The 22,788-nt window shown below is 51.7% G+C and overlaps 1 protein-coding gene across 9 annotated transcripts in view; it reads right to left on the bottom strand.

The window, feature by feature from the left end:
- Positions 1 to 764: 764 nt before the first annotated feature.
- The window catches only part of BLK (BLK proto-oncogene, Src family tyrosine kinase), an 86,606-nt gene continuing 64,582 nt past the window's right edge, over positions 765 to 22,788 (bottom strand). For 4 of the 9 annotated variants that reach the window (XM_070611426.1, XM_070611425.1, XM_070611424.1 and 1 more), the window contains 11 exons: positions 19,636 to 19,744; positions 18,714 to 18,765; positions 16,736 to 16,829; positions 15,602 to 15,700; positions 14,305 to 14,408; positions 9,890 to 10,036; positions 7,864 to 8,043; positions 6,645 to 6,721; positions 3,671 to 3,821; positions 2,306 to 2,437; positions 765 to 1,600 (listed from right to left, as the gene is read on the bottom strand). In XM_070611426.1, coding sequence (XP_070467527.1) covers positions 1,395 to 1,600; positions 2,306 to 2,437; positions 3,671 to 3,821; positions 6,645 to 6,721; positions 7,864 to 8,043; positions 9,890 to 10,036; positions 14,305 to 14,408; positions 15,602 to 15,700; positions 16,736 to 16,829; positions 18,714 to 18,765; positions 19,636 to 19,743 — 1,350 coding nt within the window. In that variant the 5' untranslated portion in view covers position 19,744 and the 3' untranslated portion in view covers positions 765 to 1,394. Of the gene's footprint in view, positions 1,601 to 2,305; positions 2,438 to 3,670; positions 3,822 to 6,644; positions 6,722 to 7,863; positions 8,044 to 9,259; positions 9,413 to 9,889; positions 10,037 to 14,304; positions 14,409 to 15,601; positions 15,701 to 16,735; positions 16,924 to 18,713; positions 18,766 to 19,635; positions 19,745 to 22,788 lie in introns of all 9 variants that reach the window. The other 5 variants (XM_070611423.1, XM_070611422.1, XM_008541529.2 and 2 more) reach the window with 2 other exon arrangements.

The following is a 22,788-nucleotide window of genomic DNA, read 5'->3' as shown; positions in this document are numbered from 1 at the left end:
AAAACATGGCAAGTTGGTGGCCAGAGGTTGAGAGAGAGGGAAGGAAGGATGGCCAGGTGGAGCACAGGGGATTTTTCGGGCACTGACACTGTTCTGCACGACATTGTAATGGTGGACACACGTCATTACACATTTGTCCAAACCCACAGAATGTACCACACAAAGGGTGAATCCTAATGTAAACTACGGGCTTCAGTTAACAATAATGTGTCCACAGTGGCTCATGAATTGTAATAAATGTGCACTATTGCAAGATGTTAATAATAGGGGAAATGGGGGGGGACAGGAGTGAGGAGTAAACGGGGATTCTCTGTACCCTCCGCTTATTTTTCTGTAAACCTTACTGCTCAAAAATTTAAAATCTATTATAAACAAAACAAAACAAAAAACATGACAATTGGTGTTACCATCCCGTGGTCCTCCGCTCACTGTTGGTGTGCCGGGTCCCCGGACACGGCGCCCAGGACGCTGTCCCTCTTCCTGCACCTGCGCCCAGCAGGCCCTCCAACATGGTCCGCTCAGGCGCCCGGTGAGCGAAGGACCCCCAGGCTCGGACCCGAGGCCGAGGATGTCTGAGGGCAGGGCGCCACCTGCTGGCCCTGCTGGAGCCTCCCCGGAAAGGTCTGCGCAGTGCCCCGGGGCTGGGGGCTTGGTCTCCCCGGGAAACCCGGTGCCATCCCCGAGTCCCTGGCGGCGCCACTCAGGCAACCGCGTACGTCAGGGATGCGATGTCCAGCCTTGTCACCAGTAACGACGCGGAAAACTCAGATCTCGTGACTTTATTACGGAAGAGTCCCAAAGTGCTGGAGCGCAGTCTAGGTCTGGGCCCCGCCCAGAGCGTCTCTGCGCGGCCGTCTCGGGGGACCCGGGCCCGCCTCGGGGGACGCGGCCCGCGCAGGTGGGAGCCGCGGGACCCCGGGCCCCTGCGGCCGACCTCTCGCTTTTGGCGCCAGCATAGGGAAGCCTTATATGATGACAAACACTTAAGAGTGTCTCTTATTTGGAACACTCTGAACATCTTACGCGGGTTAACTAATGTAATCTTCATGAAAAACATCCGAGGTAAGTACTGTGATGGCTCCTCCCTGTCGTACAGATGAGGAAGCGGAGGCACAGAGAGGCGAAGTAACTTGCCCAAGGGTACACAGCAGAGAAGAGTGGGACTGCGATTGAATCCGCTCTGGGGTCCGTGCTGTGACCAACCGGCCAGGCTGCCTCTATCTCTAGTTTTCTCATCTGAGAAATGGGCGTCCCTGTCCCTCCCTGCCTGGAACAACACCCGCGAGGTGGACATCCCTCGTGGGTTCTAAGGTCGGGCCACAGGAGTGAGCCGTCCCCGGCCGCGAGGCTTGGCCGGCTGAGCCCCGGGCGACGGAGCGCGTCCCCGAGGGGCCCTAGGGCTGCGGCTCGTACTGCCGCTCGGTGGCCGTGTAGAAGTCCCCCAGCACCGACTGCAGGAAGTCGAAGGTGGGCCGCTCCTCGGGCCGACTGCGCCAGCACTCGGCGATGACGCCGCGGTACAGCTCCGGCGGGCACGAGTCGGGCCGCGGCATGCGGTAGCCGCGCTCCAGGCTGCGCACGACCTCGGGGTTGCTCATTCCTGGGGAAGGGGGGAGGGACGCAGGGCGCGGCTGAGGGGCGCAGATCCCGGAGGCACAGAACACTATCTCCTCTCTGGCGGACGCCCTGCCCGCCCGGGCCACCTTTAAACACCCCGCGATTTGCTTTTCATTGCTCAGTGATCGGCTGTGAACGAGGCTGCAGATTTTCGCCTTAGGGCGGGGCCGTCCCTCCGTGGCTGGGACTCGATCTCGCTTACCTGTGGCTGCGGGGCGTGCATCCCTGACTGGGCAGGTGCTCCGTGAAGAGGCACCAGCCCGCGGAGAGAGACCGCTAAACTGCCCAAGCCCCTTCTGACACGGTGTGGGGGGCGGGGGGGAGATTACCATCAGATCGGGCTCTCCCGAGGTGTAAGGCCAAGGGAGGGACAGCCTGGCCTCAGCTGAGAACAAACCAGTTGGGAGTAAACTTGAGTTCAGACCCGGACCTTTTCTTAATTCGAGGTTTGGGGGCTCACTGATCTCTGCTGGATAAAGGGGACACAGCCTGTTGCCAAGAGCAATGTTGAGAGGGGAGGTAGAACCCCCCTGCCCCCAGAGTGGCATGCCTGCTCTCTGTCCCCACCGTGGGGGCTCCATTCTGCCACTATGCAGGCAGCGCAGGCACCGAGGATGGGATATCTGCCACCACAGCCATCTCAGGACAGCAGGGAGCCTGAGAGCCACTGCAGGACGAAGCCACCTACCTGGGTAGGGGACACGCCCATAAGTGACGATTTCCATCAGCAGGATTCCAAATGACCACACATCTGCTTTGATAGTGAACACTCCAAAATGGATGGCCTCGGGGGCAGTCCACTTGATGGGGAACTTGGCCCCTGTGAGACAAGTCCAGAGCAGCTTTGTGAGGCCATGACTGACTGCCCCTACACCCCCCACTCCCTGCTTCCAGCTCCCTGCCCCCTTTCCCTACTTGGCAGGACTTGGCGAGATGTGTCCAGGGAGTCACTAAGACCCACTAGGACACCAGACCAGGCATGTGCAGACTCTGGGGGTCCGCAGCACGAAAGAAAGGACAGTATGGACACAAATACCACGCCCGTCACCCTTTCTGGGGCTTTGCCCAGTGGGCTCCCTGGGCAACCAGCATGTGCTTCCATCTGGGGGAGAGTCCTTTCCACCTCCCAGGGGCCTCGGTTACTAACAGGAACCCATGGCCTGGGCAGTCACTCTCGCTTGTCCCTGCCTCACTTAAACCCTTCCTGCAAGAAGGAAATGATGATGCATGACTTCTGTACCTCCTAGGGTCACAGTGAGGAAGGAGTCAGACCCTGCTGCCCCCAAAGCCCTGAGGGTGGCTGCAGCCCTGCTCGGCAGACGGAGGGAGTAAAGCTCAGCCCTGGCTGACCTGCCTTGCCTGACTTTCTCAGTCTCCCCAGCCAGCCTGGAGTTCCCTCAGGGAACCGGCTGCACTGATCCTTCGGTTGTATCAATGGACTAGTGGGCTCAGCTAACACTGCTTGCCAGCTTGCTTGATAATGCACCTGTGCACTTCCAGTCCTCTTGTGAAGAGGGTTTCCACCTCGGTTATACTAACAAAGTAAAGCAGAGCAGAAGCGCTATGGAAACCCTAATTCAGGTATAACGTTTTGCTGCTCACGCTTTAGAACAGTATTTTCCAAAGTTTGTTCTGTGCAACTCCAGCTTGGGAGGTTAATAGAAGCTAAGTGGGAAAAGTATTTGGGGTCAAATTAGTTTGGGAGACGCCAGGTGAAGTCAATTGTACACTGTTTCTTTGCTGCAGGACTTCTCAGTGCCTTTAACGTGCTGGTGTGCATTGGGAATCTCCAAGGGGGCCTGGATGGACTATGCAGTATCTCTAAACCTACTTCATCACAAAGCCATTCCTCATGAGGCACCAGTGCTCTGCAGAGCACATTTAGGCAAATGCTGATAGAGCAGAGGGTGAGGCCGGAATTGCGGAAATCACACAGCTCCCCATCTCTTCACGCATGGCTCTGCTAGGTAGTGACAAGGGGAAGTCCGAGGGGGTTGGGGAGTAGGGGAAGGTAAGGCCCATGGTCTCCCTTGTGGTTGGGGGCTCTGCTCACCCTCCTGGGCAGTGTATTCATTGTCGATGATCCGGGCCAAGCCGAAGTCAGCGATTTTGCAGCACAAGGTCTCAGAAACCAGGATGTTGGCCGCCCTCAGGTCGCGGTGGATGGAATTCATTTGCTCGATATACGCCATTCCTTCGGCAATCTGAAGGGACAGACCACACAGAGAAGGACAGCACGGGGACCTCCATGCAAGGTTTGAGCCCGCCCAGCATGCCCTGCACAGCCCCTATGCAGGAGAGGAGAGCCCTGCCTGCCCTGACTGCCAGCCTGCTGTGGACCCAGCCTTCCTCCTCTCCCAGCCTGGAGGGAACGCTCTCGGGGGGTTGCTTTGTGTTTCTTTTGGTAGGTGCATGGGGGTGGGGCGGTGCTGCCGGGGAAGGAGCAGATTCTCGGGTGGAGCGGAGGGATGCTTCAGCTGCTCCTCACCTGAATAAGCTCTAAACCCCATAGAGTACTCTAAGAGCCCAGAAAGGCAGAGACACTGTCATGAGAGCCGGGGCCACCCGTTCCCCTCACCCACCCCTCCTCTCCTCCGAGTGTCCCAGGGGAGGAAGACAGCAGAAGGAAGGCAGGAGAAAAGCAAGTCTCTCAAGAGGGGAGGAAAGGCTTTCACATCCTTGGCAAGTTGGAAGCATTGCTCCTGGAGCAGGAAGCCCTGGATTGACAGCGCTGGCCCCTGGCATGTTGTTCAAGCTCCCTGAGGGGTCACTGTCCTGACCAGGAGCATGAGGGAAGGGGTCCCCAGGGCACGGAGTTGAGGGGAGCCTTAGATGAGACATGTGGCCAAGGGCCTAAGCCAGCACGGCCGCATGGCGGGTGCTCAGGGAGTGTGCACAGAATCCCCATGGAACAGAGGTGGTAAAAGAAGAGGAGACCTCATTTCTGTCCCCAGTCATCAGCTCTGGGCCAGGAATAGCTGTTTGTGCTGTTCTCATGCCTTTTAGCAGAGGAAAATAACCCAGGCTTTCTTCGCTGCACTCCCAGTTAATGGATGAAGAAACTGAGGCAGAGAATAGAAAGCCAGTTTACCTCCTCAGACCTGTTACGGCAAGAAGCCAGGACCGGAACTGATACTACGTCTCCTTATGTTTCCATCCTTTGGTTAATTCATGAATCCATTCACTCGTTCACTCATTTTATTTACTCATTCGCTAAGTCATTCCATCAATATACATTTATTGGTCTGGTACTGTGGGGACTATAAAGCCGAATACCAAATATCTTATATCTGCACAGCATTTAGCCGTACTCATCCTGTTAACAAATATGTAGCAAGCAGTACTAGAAATACAGGGAAAAAAAAATGTTGAGTAGGACCCAGATCTGCTTTCAGGAAGAACCTATGGCACACAATGCTAATGAGGACACACGGGCCAAGTGCTCTCAAGCACTTTCCTGTCTAGGGAAAATTTAATAGAAATGACGCTTGTCTGGGGTCAGGGACGTTGATTAGGACTCTCCCAGGTGAGAAGAGAGTCCAAGGCAGACGGGACAGCCAGGCAAAGGCTCCTAGGTGTGCAGGACATTGGAGAGCTGCAGTGTGGCTGCAGAGTAGGGCACATGGGGCTGTGGTTGGAGCGGAGCTTTGCATTTCATCCTGAGAGCAGGACGAGGGGCTCCCAGAAGGACGCTGAGAGTGTGTGCGTCGTGTGTGGGTGTGTGACTGTGCATGCAGCGAGTTGTTAGCTTGATCAGCATGTGCTTTAGAGCTGTTCACCTGGGAGGTTCTGATTTTCCCGTTTCCTAATCCTCAGATTCTCGACCGTAATACCTAGATATAAACTCAGGTGATTTTTCACATCCTTTGCTCCTGGGTGACCCAAGATTTCTCAAGAGATTGAATAAGAGACAGAGAAGAGGGAGAGAGGGAAAAGAAAGCAAGGAAGAAAAGCAGTGGGCAGGCTCATCACTGTCAGGTGGTTTGAAACCGGTCACAGCGTTAATTTTCCGAGACCACCTCACCAGCCTGGTCTGTGCTCACCTCAGTGGAAAAAAGTCGTCAGGACAGAGTTCCTGCACTGATACTAAGAGCAGATACGCTGGCCGAGGCGGGCAGGGGGTGTGCGGGGCGTGGGGAGGCTTCCTCTCTGCGGCCGGATGTGTGTGTGTTCCTGTGTCTCACAGGCTGACCACAAACCAGAGCTTTTCTGCTGAGAGTTCCAATTTTAACAGATATGTGTTCTTGGGGCCACCAGACATGTTTTCCTGCCAGTTAGAGCCCTCAGCTCAAATCCCTGGGGAGGAAAGCTCCCTCCTCTCCATTTTGCTCTTCGCCTCACGATGTCTCATGAGTCACCTGCTCCAGAAGGCATTTGTGGGCACCATCTGAGGAAGAGATGAGGTTGCCACAGAGCACTTGCCTACGTGTTAAATGGAATTCGTGCGAACCCTCTGGTTTTCCTGCCCCATCCTGTCTCCTTCTTAGTCTGTAATAGAACCTACCTAGTGCCATCATGGCTGCTCAGAAGAAAGACTACATTTCCCAAGATCCCCTGCAGCTAGGTGTGGTCAGGTGACATGATGGCTGAGGGTGTGGGGATGTAAGAGCAAGTGTGGTGGATGATTTCAGGGACAGGTCTCTAAAGAGGGGAAGGTGGGCTTTCGTCCCGCCTTACTTCTTCCTGCTGGCTGAGAAGAGGACACGGTGGTAAAGTGTGAGGAGCCATCTTGGTCAATAAGATGACATGCTAAGAGACCCTGCAAATGGCAGAAACCTGGGTGCCTGTGACTCTGAGCGGCAGACCCACCTACAGGCCCCAGACTGCCCACCTCTGGATGTTTGCACAGTGAGGCCATTATTACTTTGGGTTTTCTGTTCTTCACAGCCCAGCCTAAATCTAACGGATACCACTGCTAAATAGTTGATTCTGGTAAGCCGCAGGGCATGGACGAGAGGGCCTGGGGGCCGGGGCCTGCAGGATGGCATGGAAACTCTCGAGCCCCGTGCACTTGGCAGCTCACAAACCTGGGCCGACATGTCGATCAGTCGTGGGAGGGACAATTTGCTACCTTCGTCTGTCTTCAAGAAATCCAGCAAGCATCCTAAGGAAAGAGAAGTTGCAACTGCACTTCTGCAAAGTGACCGGACCCTGGCCTGGCAAGCTTCTCCCAAGTGTGGCTGCTCCCCACCTAGGGGCAGGGAGGAGGTGGCGCTCTCTGGTGCACAGAGAAGAACCCTGCCCCCAACTGCAGAGCCTGCTGCTTTACAGATATCCCCTTCTCAGTCCTCACGGCACCCCAGGAGGCAGCTAATCTGCTCCCAGCTGTTCAGAGGAAGTAAAGTTTCAGCCAGGGTCCGAGGTCGCACAGCCAGGGAGCGGGGAGCAGATCTGCTCCTCTGATGCTAAGTTGAGTGCTGTTCCAGCACGACGTTCCAGAGTGTCCTCTTGCCCCTTCACCCTCTGTTGTTCTGCCTCGGGGGACCAAGGGTGCAGGAAAGTACCAGAATGGAGGGACTCATCCCCTAGGGTTTGATGCAGGGGACAAATGCAGCTCCTCCGTGGCATCTAAGAGCTGGGGGGGACACTCACGTAAGGTGTGGCTAAGAGGTGAGCAGGGGAGCCGTTGTGCCCCGCTTCAAGGTGGGGCCCTCTTCATGGCGACTTTTAAGGAACTAAATTAGTATGGCACATTAGGATCCTGCAGGAAGCAGGGTCACAGGAAGAGTGAGGGGGTCAAAGGCTGAGGCCCAACCCCAGACCACACCATGGACCTCAGAGGCTACCTTGCCCAACATCTCTTTTCCTCCATGTTGTAAATATTCAGACGGCTGTGAAAGGTCTTGTGGCTTGTAAGTGGGAGAACTGGGACTGGACCCCATCTCTGGGTGCCCAGCCTACTGCTCTTTCGACTTTGCAATGCTCTGTCCTCCCCAGGGGCCCTCAAACTGTGCTGGACACAGAAGATGCACTCCAAAAATGTTGGTTGCAATGCTCCTGAACTGAAGACACAGCCCTACAAGAACCATCTACCTGTCTTGTTTCTCACCATCCTTCCCTCCTGCCCCCTGTGCACATGGAACACCCTAGATCTGCAGGATGTCGGCTAACGGCTCCAGCCCACGGCTCAGTGACCCCCTGCCAGGCAAACCCACTGCAGCAGATGAGCTTCCTCAGCCTCCTAAACCTGGACCCCCCCCCCCCGTCCCCTTCTGTCTGAGGGACCAGCCCCGCGCAGGGTACCACCTCTGGCCATGTACTCCGTCACAATGTAGATGGGCTCCTTGGTGACCACGGCGTAGAGACGGACCAGCCTCTCATGCTGCAGAGTTTTCATCAGGTTGGCCTCGCCCAGGAAGGCCTCCGGAGACATGGTTCCCTCCTTCAAGGTCTTGATGGCCACTTTCACGTTGTTTTTGTAATAACCTGAGCCCAGGGTGAGGGGGAGAAAATGAAGAAGCCATTCGGAAGACCCAGAGGCTGTGGGAGGTGATCTCTTAACCAGAATCTACATAAGCTTCCAGGAGCCTCTAGGATCCCAGAATCTCTATTCTGTAGGTGGGCCTAGGAAATGGCCCTGGGCTGCAATGGACAGCTCCTGAGGGGGGTGGACATGCCTGCTTATCTTGCAGGATGCCAGCCTGTCTCAGCCTACCCGCTAGCCCAGAGCCTCAGGCAGCTGGGAAGGGTCCATTTCACCTCCCTGCCCCCACATTCGGGGGCTGGGTTGCATCCCTTTGTCCTTCATATAGCCTGCCTCCTCTCCCTACATGAGTCTCTTCTACCCCATGGCAGCTTCAGTATGGAAATGAGCATCACAGCCTGTGGCAAAATGGTAGAAGAGGTAGAGGTGCTCGGGGGCCTCTTACCCTCCTTTCTACGCCCTGTGATGTTCTCTTCCCAGTCCTTAAGCACCTGTGCCTCCACACTCTCCCCTGGCTCCATTAGGCCCCCCATTCACACTGAAGGGTAAAAACGAACAATAACTCAGACTCGTCCTTCTCAGGGGAGCTGAGCAGGGACCTCAGGTATCAGCCCTGGGCCCCGGGGGATTCGGGAGGCAGCAGGATGCCACCTTGAAATCATGCCGCAGAGACATGGATCATTCCAGGGATAAAATGAAGCACCATCTTCTATTCTGATAGTGCCTGGTAAGCAGGGGAGTGGTCACCAACTGCAATTGAAAGGGAAGGACAGGGAAGTTAAGTGACTTAGGCAGAGTCACACAGCTGCAAGCAGTGGCCTTGGTCTGTCATCAGGCTCCTGGAGCTCCTGGTTCATCACTCACCATACTGTTTCCATCTGGTGAGCCAAAGCTAAGGAAAATTAGCAAGATGTTCAAGATCACACCTGAGTCAGTGGCAAAGCCAGCACTGGGCAAGAACGAAGGAGAGAACCGAATAAGGGTGGGGAGAGCTGGATTCTATTCCTTTCCACCACCATGATGTCATAACAACAGAGGGCAAGTCACTTCAATGTTCTGTGTCTCCACTACCTCATCTGTAAAATGAGTGAATAGCCTCTGTCCCTTCTCCCTCACTAGCCTATATGGGGAAGCATGAGGCACTGTGCAGATCCTGAGCTTCTGTGCTCCAGGACGCAGGGCAGGGAGAGAGGGGCTCCCAGCATGCCTCATACTCACCCATCCAGACTTCGCCAAACTGTCCAGACCCGAGTTTCCTGACCAACTTGAGAGACTGCCGGGGGATTTCCCATTCATCCTGGGCCCAGGGGTTCTGAGGAGCCAGGCTCACAGAGGGTTGGGTCAGCCTCTGGCATAAACCATCCCCTTTCTCTGCATTAGGGAAGAAGAGATGGGGCTGGAGGTTACCAGAGCAGCTAGACTCGCCTCTCTCCCTTGGGAGCTGCAATAATGCCCCGCTGTGGCCCCCTCCCCTTCTTGCCAGGCTCACTCCCAGCCCCAAATGCATATGTGCGAGTGCACACATACACTACACACACACACTCAGCTCTTTGCATTTGTTTTGCATAAAGCAAGGCATGCTATCATTAATCTGCTTTCTCTAAGACTGAAAATACTTGTTCCTCTCCAAGTGGTCGCATGCCGAGCCAGTGGAGAGGATCAGGGACACAGACTTTGAATCGTTATGTTGACAATTGTCAACTCCTTAGGTCTAGCCTTTGGATAATTCCCCCACTTCGCCCTGCAAGATGGCAGCAACGATTCACACAATCTTGAGATCTCAGCAATAGAGAGATACAAGGGTTCCTCTGGCCCAAGAGCCCACCCCTCATTGGACACCCCTCTTACTAGAATAGTGCTGCACCAGCGCCTGGAGAGTGGGGAAGGTGATGCGGGGGGTGATATAGTAGCCTCCTTCGTCCAGGGAACGGATCTTATAGTGTTTGATCACCTCCCCTTGGGCGGTCACATCCTTCACAGACAGGGAGAGGGTACCTAGAGGTTCATAGAGACACAGGCAGGAGAAGTGAGGCAAACAGAGGGAAAATCAGGAGTGGATTTGGGCTTCATTTCAATGCCTTGCAAAAAAGTTCCCCAAATTCTGCTATTTTGACCACTTCCATCGTAAGTTACCTTTTCCTTCATCTCAACCTCAAGCCTCCTGGAAGCCTTCTCTATCAGCTCCTTCTGACTTGGTCCTTGATGTTCTTCCCCAGATCTACCGAAACTCAGCCAGGGAATCCCAGAACTCTGGAGCAGCTGGACGTCCTCTTAGCAGTCTCACTGTCCCCCCACTCGGAACCTGGTCACTCCATTCATCATTCTGGCTGAAAGGCTGGACCTACCCACAGGCAATAGCTAATTGCAACCTCAAGCACTCCTGTCCCTGGAGGAGAACATCATAAGCCATTTCCCAGGGGTTCTGTTCAAATTCATGCACACATATATGTATTTTGTCATCTATGTTAATATCTGCAGACAAGCGGTAGCAGATGCTAAGGGTTAAGAGCTATTTAGCAGACAAGAGTTTCCAGCTGAGAAACTTCTTTCTATAAACTTGATGTTTTTATAAAACGCCTCTGTCCAGCTCTCTGGGTACCATGCCCCCACTCGTTTTTGAAAGATGAGGAAGCTGAGGCCCAGAATGGAGATGTCGCTTGCCCTAGGTCAGCCCGCTAATACAGCCGCAGGCTTGGGGGCTCCGGGGTCCTCCCTGAGGCTGTGCCTACCGGGAGCAGAACCATCCTCCCCCACCAGGTGTCAGGCTCGCACCTCTTTTTCTGGATGTGGAAGCTTGATTTTCCTCGTGCTGTTTGTCTTCAGGCCTCTTTCCTCTCCTGTCAGACCGTCACCCCATCTTACCCCTCTTCTCTCCTCCTATCTCCCTTAGCCACTGTGCCTCTCTCATGACCCAATTGCAAAAGGATCCTGAGAGGCCGTGCACCCAGCTGGCGCGCCTTCCGCAGCCACAGCCCCAGCTGCAGCCTCCCCCGCCTCGCCCCGAGTAGGTGCCCCTGTGCTCCAGTATCTAAGGAACCGGAGAGTGGCTCTAGGGAGTTCATTCATCCTCACACCACTGTAGTGAGGAGAAGGGCTTTTCTCCCTATTTCCTTGGCTGTACCCTGCATAGGGTGCCTTGCAATAAGCCAGGGAGACCCTGCTCTCCACGCAGCGCTGCTGCGGAATCTCAAGATTTAGGGTCCCTCGCTTGCCGGGGCTCAACTAACAGCCTATCCTTGATATCTTCTTACAATTTGGTATTCTTCTTAAAGGGGACCTCCAAATCTTATCTGCTTCAGGTTCACAAAACCTGGATCCGCTGCCCTACTGCGCACACAGGGCTGGGCTCCCAGAGATGGAGATTTCTTAACACCGGAGGGACCACCTGCCTTCAACTGTGAAACTAGTCAGCTGTCACATAGATGCCAACAAACTGAGGCTTAGACATTCAAGAATGTTCTGGAGGCCACATGGGGCTAGAGCTCGCTCCGCCTGCTTCGGAGGGCACCTTTCCTTGCCTGCCTTGTGTCCACTGGCCGTGGCTTCCAGCTGCAGACCAAGGGGTCTTTCTTTTGAGTTCAGAGGATCACGTGTGCAGGTGTGGATACTGTGTATACATATATGTGAGGGGGTGATGATGATGACAGTCCTGCAGCCCCACCTCCATCTGGCCAATTCCCAGCTCGGACTAGCTTCCCAGGGTGGGCAAGGACAGGAGGAGACACCTCCACCCCTAGAGAACCCCTACCTCCTCCCCACTGAGGTCGGGGTCCCTTTCCATCCAGAGGGCACCTTAGCAATAGGTGATGATTAAAACATCATTTCTGGGGTGAAATGACCTGATATCTGGGATTTGCTTCGAAATAATAGGAGTGGGCCGGGATATACATGAAACAAGATTGGCTGAGTTGATCATTGTTGAAGCTGGGTGTTGGGTATGAGACGTTCCGTTATATGATTCTCTGTACTTCAGAAGTACAACAACAAGAAAACTGTTGTCATCAGTGATTCCCACATTGTGTCTTGGACATAGGTAATCTGCTGTTAAAATGGAATAATGGCAATATCCCAATATGTGTGTATATATATATAATTTAATGCATCCATTGGTGCATTTCAGGAAATTCTGCACAGAGCCCCCCAACTTACCTATGCACCCCTCCGCCTCCCCAGCCTGGCCTTGCCCCTCTGAGGGGCCGTGAGGCCAAGGGTCTCCCCTGAGCCCCACAGTGTGTTATAAGCAGCTCTCTGTCCTGCTTCTGCTGCTCTGCTGTTTCTGCTCTCTGCAGTCCTCCAGCCGTGAATGGAGCTGAGGGACAAGCCCAGAGCGGTGATCTTACCAGGCAAAACCCGTCCATTCTCATTGTCTCAACCACAGGGAACCAAAGTCACAGTCCAGTCGCCCTCTCTCCTTCTCCTCCTCTGATGTCACTGTCACTACCTCCTCTCTAGTTAAAAATTGGCCACAAGGATATAACAGGTCCCTATGTACAGTGTCCTGATAAGCAAGGGCTTTCTCCACACTGCTTGGGAAATTCCCCTCCATCACCCCAGGTTAGGCCAGCCTGACACACTTTAGGGCTTATGAAGATATTTGGAGCCTCTTAGCTGATATGGGCTCTGACATTTGTTCACTGTTGGCCTCATATGACTCACTTCTTCCCTCAGGGGCTCAGTTTCCTCATCTTTCAAATGGGGGTATTGGCCCAGTATGTCAAAGATGGAAGACTAGTGGCAAATGTGTACCAGGACATGTATATAATAGGGTTTGTAGCAGTTCAAACATTCCCATGTCCACCAAGATTAGAATGGAGAAATAGCTTATTGATAGCTTCAGTATGTTCATATCCTGGGTTCTGGATAGCAATGAAACTGAACAGACTGTTGCCGTACTCGACAACATGAGCGAATCTGTTATGGGCTGACTTGTGTTCCCCTCCCCTCCAAATTCCTGTGTTGAAGTCCTAACCCTCAGTACATCAGAATGTGACTATATTTGGAGATAGGGGCTTTAAAGAGGTGATTACGTTAAAGTGAGGTCGTGGGGGTGGGTCCCAGTCCAACCTGACTGTGTCCTTATAAGAAAAAGAGATGAGGACACAGACACACAGAGGGAAGACCATGTGAGGACACAGGAGGAAGACGGCCGTCTACAAGCCAAGGAGAGAGGACTCTGGAGAAACCAACCCTGCCGACACCTTGATGTCAGACTTCTAACACCGAAAATGTGAGAAAATCCATTTCTGTTCTTTAAGGCCCCCTGGTCTGTGGCATTTTGTTACAGCAGGCCTAGCAAACCAATGCAGAATCTCACCAACAATGTTGAGTGAAAGGAACAAGACCCACGAAAAATAACAATAGTATGATTCCATTTGTATAAAGCTGAGAAACAGACAAAACGTGCCGGTAAAACTATAAAGAAAAACAAGAAAGGATTTCCCCAAAGTCAGGATGGCGGTGACCTCTCTGGGGGGTGGGGAGATTGAATCAGAGTGGGGCACAGGTGGAGGAGTGGGAAGGGCTCTGGACATCTGGAATGCTCTCTCTTGTGATTGCACAGGTGTTTACTTATTATTACTCTATATTTATAATTATGCACATTTATAATTTATGCAATTTTATATGTGTTTTAGATTTTATAACACAAAGAAGTTTAAGAAGGAAAGAAGAGAAAACTAAATAAAAGAGAAACAGAAACCCCAGTGGCCTGGGGGTGGCAGCAGAAATGTTTTGCTCAGTCGGTGGGTTTGAATCTGTGAGGCCCCTACTTCTCCATAGCTGGCACTGCTTCTTTTATATCCAGCCACAGGCCATCCCCCAGACTTCTGTTAGCTTCCAGGCTCCTGTAAGGGTCCGAGCTCACAGGCTCTGGCTGAGATTATCTCTAAGGATTCTTTCAGCTCCCAAATCCTTTGATTCTAAAATGTGGCTCTGGTCACACCCCCTCTTCTGACCCTGCCAGCCTCAGGGCTCCTGCTATCCTAGAGAGGATGCGTGGCCAGCCCTGGACAGCAACAGCTCTCCAACGGCCTCTCCTACCTGTGCTCTGGGCACATTTCCAGCCTGGGCCTTGGGACAACTGTTTGCACCTACAGCCTCAACCCCAACGTCTGGGCACTAGCCGGGCCGTCCAGGTCCAGCCTTAACTGGGAGGGAGGCCTGGGCCAGGAAGCTGCCAGGTTCTCCTCGATGGCGTTCCCCTCCCACTCCACCCCCAGAAGCGAGGCCTCAGGAGGGAGGGAGGTCAGGCCGCCCATGCTTACCTTTGCTGGTTTCGCTCTCTCTAATCAGAAAGGAGCCCACCTTATTGACTGGGGCCAGCAGCTGCCTCTCGGCATCTTTCCGGCTAATTGATCTAAAGAACCACCTGGAAAAGGGCAAAGGCAGGCAGACTTCAGAGAGTGGCCGGGCTCTTCGGATTATTCTTACCCAAACCTCCCTCCTGAGCTATACCTCCTTCCAAGAAATAAAATATCTCTTTCCAGTGCCCAACTCAACCCTGAGCAAACGGCCCTTACTTCCCAAAGAATGAAACGCCCCTCAGCCCCTATGCTTCCTTATTCCCACTTCCCACCAGCGGATGGACTTACTGTTTTCTTGGAATGAAACAAGAATATTATTTGGGTGCCCTTTGTTAATTTTGCTCTGGGAAAATGCACCCAACCACCTTCCCTTAAAGTACAGCCTCCTGGGGGTCAGGTTTCCGAATTAGACCAATTGCTGAGACGCTCAGAGGGCAGATTCCCACCATGTTCCCCTTGATCCTGGCTGGTCAGTGTGGAAGTGCCCCATGGTCCACATGCTGTTCCAGGGAAAGGCACAGAGCTGGGAGCGCCAGACAAGGAACCCTCCCAAGGGCGATCATCGCTGGATGAAGGACACCAGGTGAGGTCACTAACCTGGTTCCAGCACTTTGCTCATGGGTTTGACAGACTCTGAGCTCTTTCAGGGGAAGAGCCACGTCTTACTCAGTTTACATCTTCCCCAGTCCTTGGCAGAGCCCGGCTCTGGGTACCTTGTGCTCAATGCACACTGTGTGAGTGTGTTAAAGACTGAAGCCCTGCCTGGCCAAGGCAGACCTTCCTGGTGCTGTGTGGAAGTGGGTTATGAGGATGCCGGGGTGCTGCTCTCCTGTAAGCCACTTCTGAAGGAGACCACCGTCTTGTGAGTGCCCGCGAGGTCCGAGGTCCAAGCCCCTGGGTCCTGCCCACTGGGGGCACTAGAGGAGGGGAAGCTGATCATAGGGCCTCACTGTTAGCTCGCAAGGTCATATGGGGTTTGGGGGTGTTTCTATCCAGGTAAGCCATGAAAGGGATGGCTCTCAGTTCACAGATGGGAAGAGTGAGGTGAGCACGGAGCAGCGACCTCCTCAGTTGTCTGGGACGGTGGATAAGCCTTTCCCAGCAGTTGCAATTCCCTGCCCCTTCTCTGCTCCCTCCGTGCTGGCCTCACACGGGCACCCTTTTTACCCACTTTCTGGCTCCGCCCTGCACAGCAGCCCACCCAGCAGAAGCAGCGAGCTCGCCTCTGTTCTGAGGGCCCTTCCGTTCGTCTACCTACTTTTCCACTTCCACAGTCTCTACTCGGGCCACGAAGTTGCTGGGCACGTAGCCTTCTCTTCCTGTGACGAGAGACTTGGCCAGCCACCAGTCTCCAGCTCTAAGATGGAGAAGGGAAAAATAAAGATGGGATAGTGGCCTTTATGGGCCTCTCTCTGGGCGGCTCACAACCCTCTGCCACATGATCTCATCTGTGGGAGGCAGAGGGTTCATGGAGGCAGACAGTCTGGCAGATGAGAGGGAGCTTGTGCAAGGTGCTCAGTGATGCGGGGGCTCTCTGGGTTATTTCTCAGTCACCGAGCATCTGACAGGCCCAGGGTGCTCCTGGTCCAGGGGAGGGAGGGAGATGACACAGCCTCCGGGGGAAGAGTTTGTCCAGACAGCCTGATCAACCCACGAGGGCCCTGTCTTCTAGTGAGTAGCTTTCCTCTTGATTAATGGGACTCATTTAGAATTCAATGTGTGAGTTGGGACCGGACAGGAAAGACAAAAACAGGAGGAGGGCTGTTGACGAAAGAGGAACCGGGAAGCCCACCCACGGTCAACAGGTCAGGGCTTTCATACTTTTGCCTCAAGCCCATTGCAAAACTTCCAGAACAAAAGCAGGCCCTTGGGGCTCCACAGGACAAGCCAGAGGTTTGAGAGAGAGCAGACTTTGGAGGAGTTTCTGAGAAGGAACACTGGAAATAAACAAAAGCTGATTTCATGAGTAGAATCCCATGCAAGATCTTATCTGGCAAGGGAGACAAACAAGGACACAAGTGACTCCAATACAAGCTGTGATGGAGCGGTTGGTCAAGTGATGTGAGTGTCAGGAGGGCTACACGGAGGAGAGGACATTAGAGGTGGGTTTTGAAGAAATGGTAGGATTCTGACAGTGGAGCAGGAGGTAGTGAATGGGAACCACCTCACCAGAAAGAGTTTGGGAAGATAGGTGAAGGAAGATGATTGGGTCAAGTTTAAGAAAATGCTGGGTGACTAGGCTGGGGGGCAGGGCAAGGGAGAAGATATTCTGGAGGGAGCTATGGAGGGCATGGTGGGGGTGGGCCGAGGTAGATGGACGGATGGGTGGGAGTCCTGCTGTGACAGGGAGCCGTAGAGACCTCTGACCACGGATGTCATTCCAGAAACTTACTCCTTCAGGATCTGCAGCTTCTCCCCCTTCAGCATCTGCAGGTCCCGGTCGTTCCCTGCCGTGTAGTCATACAGGGCCACCACGAAATGCTCCTCTAGAGTGAACAAGGAAGAGATGGCCACTGCTCGGCCCACTACAGTGGTAGTAGGGGCTGGAATAAGTCTGTGCTACGAGCCGTCTTCTGGGTACTAAGAGGGTCAGGAAGGGGCAGGGACGGAGAAGAAGCCATAGTGAGCCATCTCACTCACCAGTGCGGAAGAGGAAATTCCTGTCTGGCAGACTGACCTCCCTATCTGCTGCCAGGAACAGGGACCGGCTGCCCCTCAGAGCTCATCTTGTCTTCCCTTCAGGACCCCACGTAGAAGCCCTAAGGCCTGGACAGGGCTATTGTGTAAGGGAATTGATAGCCTGAAGATCTAGGGAGATTGGCTGCATGGACTTGATGGCTGCAGACCCAAGTTTGGGAACCAGTGTTGGCTGATTCCTCATCACCTCGGAGGCGCACGAGCTTCTCCTTTTCTCTCCTTCCCCACCTGCACCTTCCTGCCTCTACTCCAAAGTGGCTAGAGGTCTTGAAACATGGCAGCTATAACTTTGACCTGTAACTGTGCCCAGGGCCCATCACAGTGCTTCTGGCTGGCAGTACCCCGAGTTGCTGGTGGTCCCTGGAACGGAGGTGGAGAGAGGGCTCCTGAGCTTGGCATATCGTCTTTCAAATGATCGCTGCTAGTGATGAGGGCTTTTTTGCACAGCTCGGGAGAGCCAAGACCAACCCCGAAAAAAATTACCTAGAGACCACTTCGGTTGCCCCGGTGTAGATGATTCATTCAGCTCTGTCACTAATGCATGGCGTGACCTTGAGCTGGTCACCTCCCCTTGGCAGGAAGAGGGGATTAGAATAGATGACAGTGGCCCCGTTCGTTTCTGATTCTGGTGTGAAGATAGTTTATTTCCTTCCCCTGGGCTTTCTTCCTGGAAATGTGAACCCCCTGGCAGGAAGTGAAGGACCACCCCTGATGGTAACTAATAGTGATCCCCAGCAAGATATGGAACACCAGGTGAGGTCACTAAACTGCTTCCAGCACTTTGCTCATGAGTGTGAAAGACTCTGAGCTCTTTCAAGGGAGGAGCCACATCTCACTATTTGCATCTTCCCCAGTCCTTGGATGGAGCCAGGCGCTGGGTCCTATTTGCTCAATGTGTACTGTGTGAGTGAATTAATGACTGAGGCCCTGGCTGGCCGAGGCACACCTTCCTGGGTGCTGTGGGGAAGTGGGTTATGAGGATGCTGGGGGATTAAAAGGCGGAGATTCTGCTCTCCTGTAAGCCAGTTCTGAATAAGGCTGCCATCCTGTGGGTCCCCCTCAAGCTCAGCCCCCAACCCAGGAAGGCCAAGGTCATTTGTTCTGTCACCTCCACAGTCCTGCCCATCAGAGTAAAATGGAGGCTGGGGCGAGGGAGGGTGGCGCGGGTGGTTAGACGTTGGCAGGGGGACTTTTGAAAGTGGGCTGGGAAAGAGGGAGATCAGATGGTGCTCCCACACGGAACAGACCGAGGGCTGGAGGGAAGACGCAGAGCCACCGGTCCTGCCCTTTGAGGTTGGCGGTTAGAATCTTTGAAAGCCTGGGTTTCATGATGCTATCTGTATTTACGGTAACTCTTGCCTTTTGGTGCTCATTTATAGTATGTAAAGTCATTTTTTTCTAAAATCCCACCCAGGCTCAGGGACACTAAGGGAGCTGGTGCTTGGTTCCTGGAGAGGCCCCCGATGGCAGGTGAAGCCTGGGACAGAGCTGGGCCACACGCCTCGCTGCTCCTCACTCAGCACCCCCAGCCTTCTGCTCTCCTGCCCTATCGGGCCTGCACCCCATCTTCTCCAGGGAGCTGCTCCTGACTGAGCCTCTGTTCTAACTGCGCAAAGTCGGGGCCTGGGGTAGAGGGCCATGGAGCCTCAGTTTCCAAAACAGCCCTTTCTTACCTTGGCCTGGGTGTGTGTCAGGAGGTGCAGGAGGCAGGTGGTTAAACACGACCTGGAGCAGAAACACATGCACTGTGTTAGTTCCGCACCCAGAGGCTGGGGCAGGACCAGCAGGATGTCCAAGGGCAGCTGCTCTGTGGGCACAGGTGTCGCACAGGGAGATTCTACACAAGCTGCTGCAACTTCCCGGGTACCAGCGCCACCTCGCACACCCCCGGGCCCACCTGCCGTCTTTGCCCTGCCCACACACACAGTTGGAGAAGGGCTATGTGGGGATGCCCCACCTTTGTAAAAGGCAGCTGTGCCATGCAGGGAATGCCAGGTCCCCCAGGTTACAATCCTGGCTCTGCTATTAAAAGATGAATTTGCAAAAGAGTATTTGTTCTCAAGAAAAATTATTTAAAAAGCGTATTTCCCTAAGACTCAGCAAATATATTCCTAAGCGTACACTCTGTAAAGAAACCTTTGCATATGTGTATCGGGAAACATGTACAAGAATGCTCCCAACAAAATTAATAAGAATCCATAAAAATTGTCACAGCATGGAAATCACCCTTATGACCAATGACAGAAGAATAGACAAACTGCGGCACAGCCATGCCGTGAAATCCTACACAACTGTGGGAGTCAGTGAGCTATGCATCGACGTGGATGAAGCTCACGGAAGGAGAGCAGGTCTGAACCCCAAGTCTCAGAGGAACATAAGCTGTTTGATCCCGGCCATCTGGCTGCTAAACATTGAACTATACTTCCATACCGACGTGAGTTGAGGGCAGGGAGAGGGGGCTTATTTGTCGGAGCCCTGAATTATCTAGAGATGGTGCTGGGGCTGGCTGGAGACACGCAGCAGCCCCCAGGGAGCCTCACGTGCTCTGTGCTTTTCCCCTCCCGGTCCCTCTCCAGCTGGGGGCAGCTCACTCACCAGGGGCGGCAGCGGTGGGGGATCTTTGCTCTGGGTGCTGGCCTTCACAGGGCTCCACTCGCCCTTCTCCTTCTCTTTCACCTGCTTTTTGCTGCTCACCACTCCCATCCTGTCGGAGAGCACACAGCAGACTGGCGATGTGAGTAGGTCTTCAGAGCTTCTGTGCAGAAGAGCTCCCCCAAACCCCTTCCGGGCAGCCGATTAGAAAGGTGGGGTGGAAGTTGGGGGGCAGTGAAGGTCAAAGTCAGAAGGGGGTTGGATGGGCTAAGCTTGTATCCATCTTTTTTCCCAGAGTAGGAAGAGGCAGCCCAGAATGAAGAAATGACTGGGTATAGGAGAGAAAGAGATCATCTGGCCTAAGGAAACCACCAGAAACTGGTGGGGTGGCTCCCAGTCGCCTGGAGACAGGAGCCCTGGCAGTGAGGCCACATGGTGTTCTAGAAAAAGTCTGACCAATGTATCTGGGTTTTAGTCTTCATTTAGTCACTGGGTGCGTCACTTGGGAAAGTTACATTTCCTCTCTCGGCCCATGCTAGAACATTCCGGGGTTTGTTCCAGCTCAGACTTGCAGGTAAGATGCTATAAATTTAGGGCACAAGATAGTACAGGCATCTAAGGCCAAGTGCAGCTTCCCAGGAATATTGGGGAATCTTTAGAGGGGACAGAAATATGGTCAAGATTTTTCTTGGGTACTGAATTTTGGGATGACAGATGTGGGAAAGACCCTGGAGACCACGGCCACCATCACCACCACCATCATTCCACAGGGCAGCTATTTAGAGAGGGCTTCCTCTTGACTGAGAGTTTCACAAACCCTATCTCGTATCACCCTTTCAGCTCTCTAAAGAAGTCTAAGTAGGTACCATCACTGCCCAGGACTGAGGTTTGAGACATTGAATGGCTGGTTCACGGTTAAACAACTAACCAGTGCAGAGACAACCCTGGAGCCCCAGCTGACGGAAGACCACCCCACATACCTCACACCTGGCCCATCCCCAAGAGGCACATGTTTAGAAGAAAGGGCTTGAGTTCCTGCACTCGTCTGATGATCCGTGGGGCTGGTGGAGAGTTCCTGATCGCGTTTGGATGTATGCACTGTATTTCATCGATTCTAAGATGTATCTTTTTTCACATTTCAATATCTCTGAGACTGGGATGTGTCTTACATTTGATGATGATTCATAGAGTAATTAGCAGCATCTTTTTTTCTTTTAGTGCTACATAAAATAAATGCTGGCCTTCCCCGCAGTGATGTCTTAGATTCAGTGAGACACAGTAATGCTTTTCTTCCAGAGAGTTGAAAGTACATGCCTCATATTATTTCTCCTTAAACTCACTTTGAAAAAAAGAAAAGACTATAATAATTTTGAATATGACAGAGTAACAAATAATCCACAAGTATTTTTTTGAATATGTCTTGCATACAGAACATGTAATACTTCACATTTGTAAAGAACAATACTTTTTGTATTTAAGTAGTTTCTTTATGTCAGTTCAGATCAACTTTAGCATCAAATGAATCATAATGCCAAAGTTACAGGCTAACATTTCAGTTTTCAGCGATTTTGGGGTATAAGAATTTTGGATAAAGGATTACAGTTTTGTATTAAGAATGGCTACTGAATTTTATCAGGTGCCTATTTACTATCTATTAACATAATAATTTTTCTTCTTTAATTTGTTGATGTACTATGTTGATAAATTTTCTGCTGTTGGGCCATCCTTGCATTCTGGCATAAAAGCTATTGGGTTACAGTGCGTTAGTCTTTTTTGTTACATGGATGGATCCTATTTGTTAATATTTTATTTAGAGCGAGAATCTACATTCCTAAGTGGAATTTGTCTATGAGGTGGTAGCATTGAGATGACGCTGGCTTCATAGCACATACCGGGGGGCTTCCCATCTTTTTTCCTATGTTCTTGAATAGTTTAATAACATTGGGACTATTTCTTCTTTAAAGACTAGATAGAACTCAGCCGTAAGACATCTGTTCCTTGGTCCCTTTTAAACAGTCGATCTTTAAGTACATCTCCAATTTCTTCTAGTGGAATTGGTCTGTCCCCATGTTTTCCTCCTCCTTGCGCCATTTTGGTGATTTATATGGTTTACAGGGGATCTTTGATTTACTCTATGTTTTCCAATTTGTTGCGAGAAAGTTTTACATTTTACTGTCTTGTAATTATTTTAATCTCTTCTCTTTCTTGATTATACTTCTTTCTTGTTCCTAATACAAATTGTGTGCTTTCAATAATAATTACAATTTTTATTAGATAAAATTATCTGAGTAAAGTTTTAACTCATCTTTAAAATTATGAAAAACAAGACTGCAATCAAAACAGCATGAAATTGGAATAGGAATAGACACGTAATCAATGGAGCAGAATGATAAGCATGCAAATAGATTCTGCTACATTTGGGAACTATGTATATGAAAAAGTTGGCATTTTAATTCAGTGGAGAACTGATGGTTTATTTTAATAAATGGTATTGGGAAAATGGCTATCTACCTAGAAGAAAATATTTTTCCCAGAAAAATTAGAACTCTACCTTACATCATATTAAAAAATAAATTCTAAGTATATTAAAAAATATTTTAAAAATTAATTGGAAAAGGATTAAGGAGACTATACAAATGGCCCAGAGTTTGGAGATAACAATTAACAAAGATAGAATAGCCAGAAGCTAAGAGGCCAAAAAGACAAATTCATAAACATTAAACGTATTTCATGGTAAAAGAAACCATCATGAATTCAACAGACAAGCAATAGATTGGGAGAAAGGATTTCAAAGCATACAACAGATAAATGCCTATTTATAATATACACAGAGTTCATGAAAATTGACAAGAAGTATGGGTCTAGCATGCAATCCACTTGATAGAAAAATGAGTAATAAATAAGCAAATCATCCAACACAAATCCAAATAGCTAAATAAACGTGAAAAATATTAAATTTACTTACAAATTGGAAAATGCAAATTAAGATAAAGCATCACATTACATCGATAAGATTGGGAGAAAAGAAAAGGAATGATATACCAATTGTTGATAGTAAAGCCAGGGAGAATTGCATCTTCACACTCTGGTGCAAAAGCATTTATTATAGTTATTATTTCATCTGCTCTTCCCCACTCCATTTCTAGGATGAAAGCC

Source organism: Equus przewalskii, chromosome 2, assembly GCF_037783145.1.
Source record: "Equus przewalskii isolate Varuska chromosome 2, EquPr2, whole genome shotgun sequence".
In the NCBI taxonomy this organism is placed as follows: Eukaryota; Metazoa; Chordata; class Mammalia; order Perissodactyla; family Equidae; genus Equus; species Equus przewalskii.
This window is presented reverse-complemented; position numbering and strand designations above follow the sequence as displayed.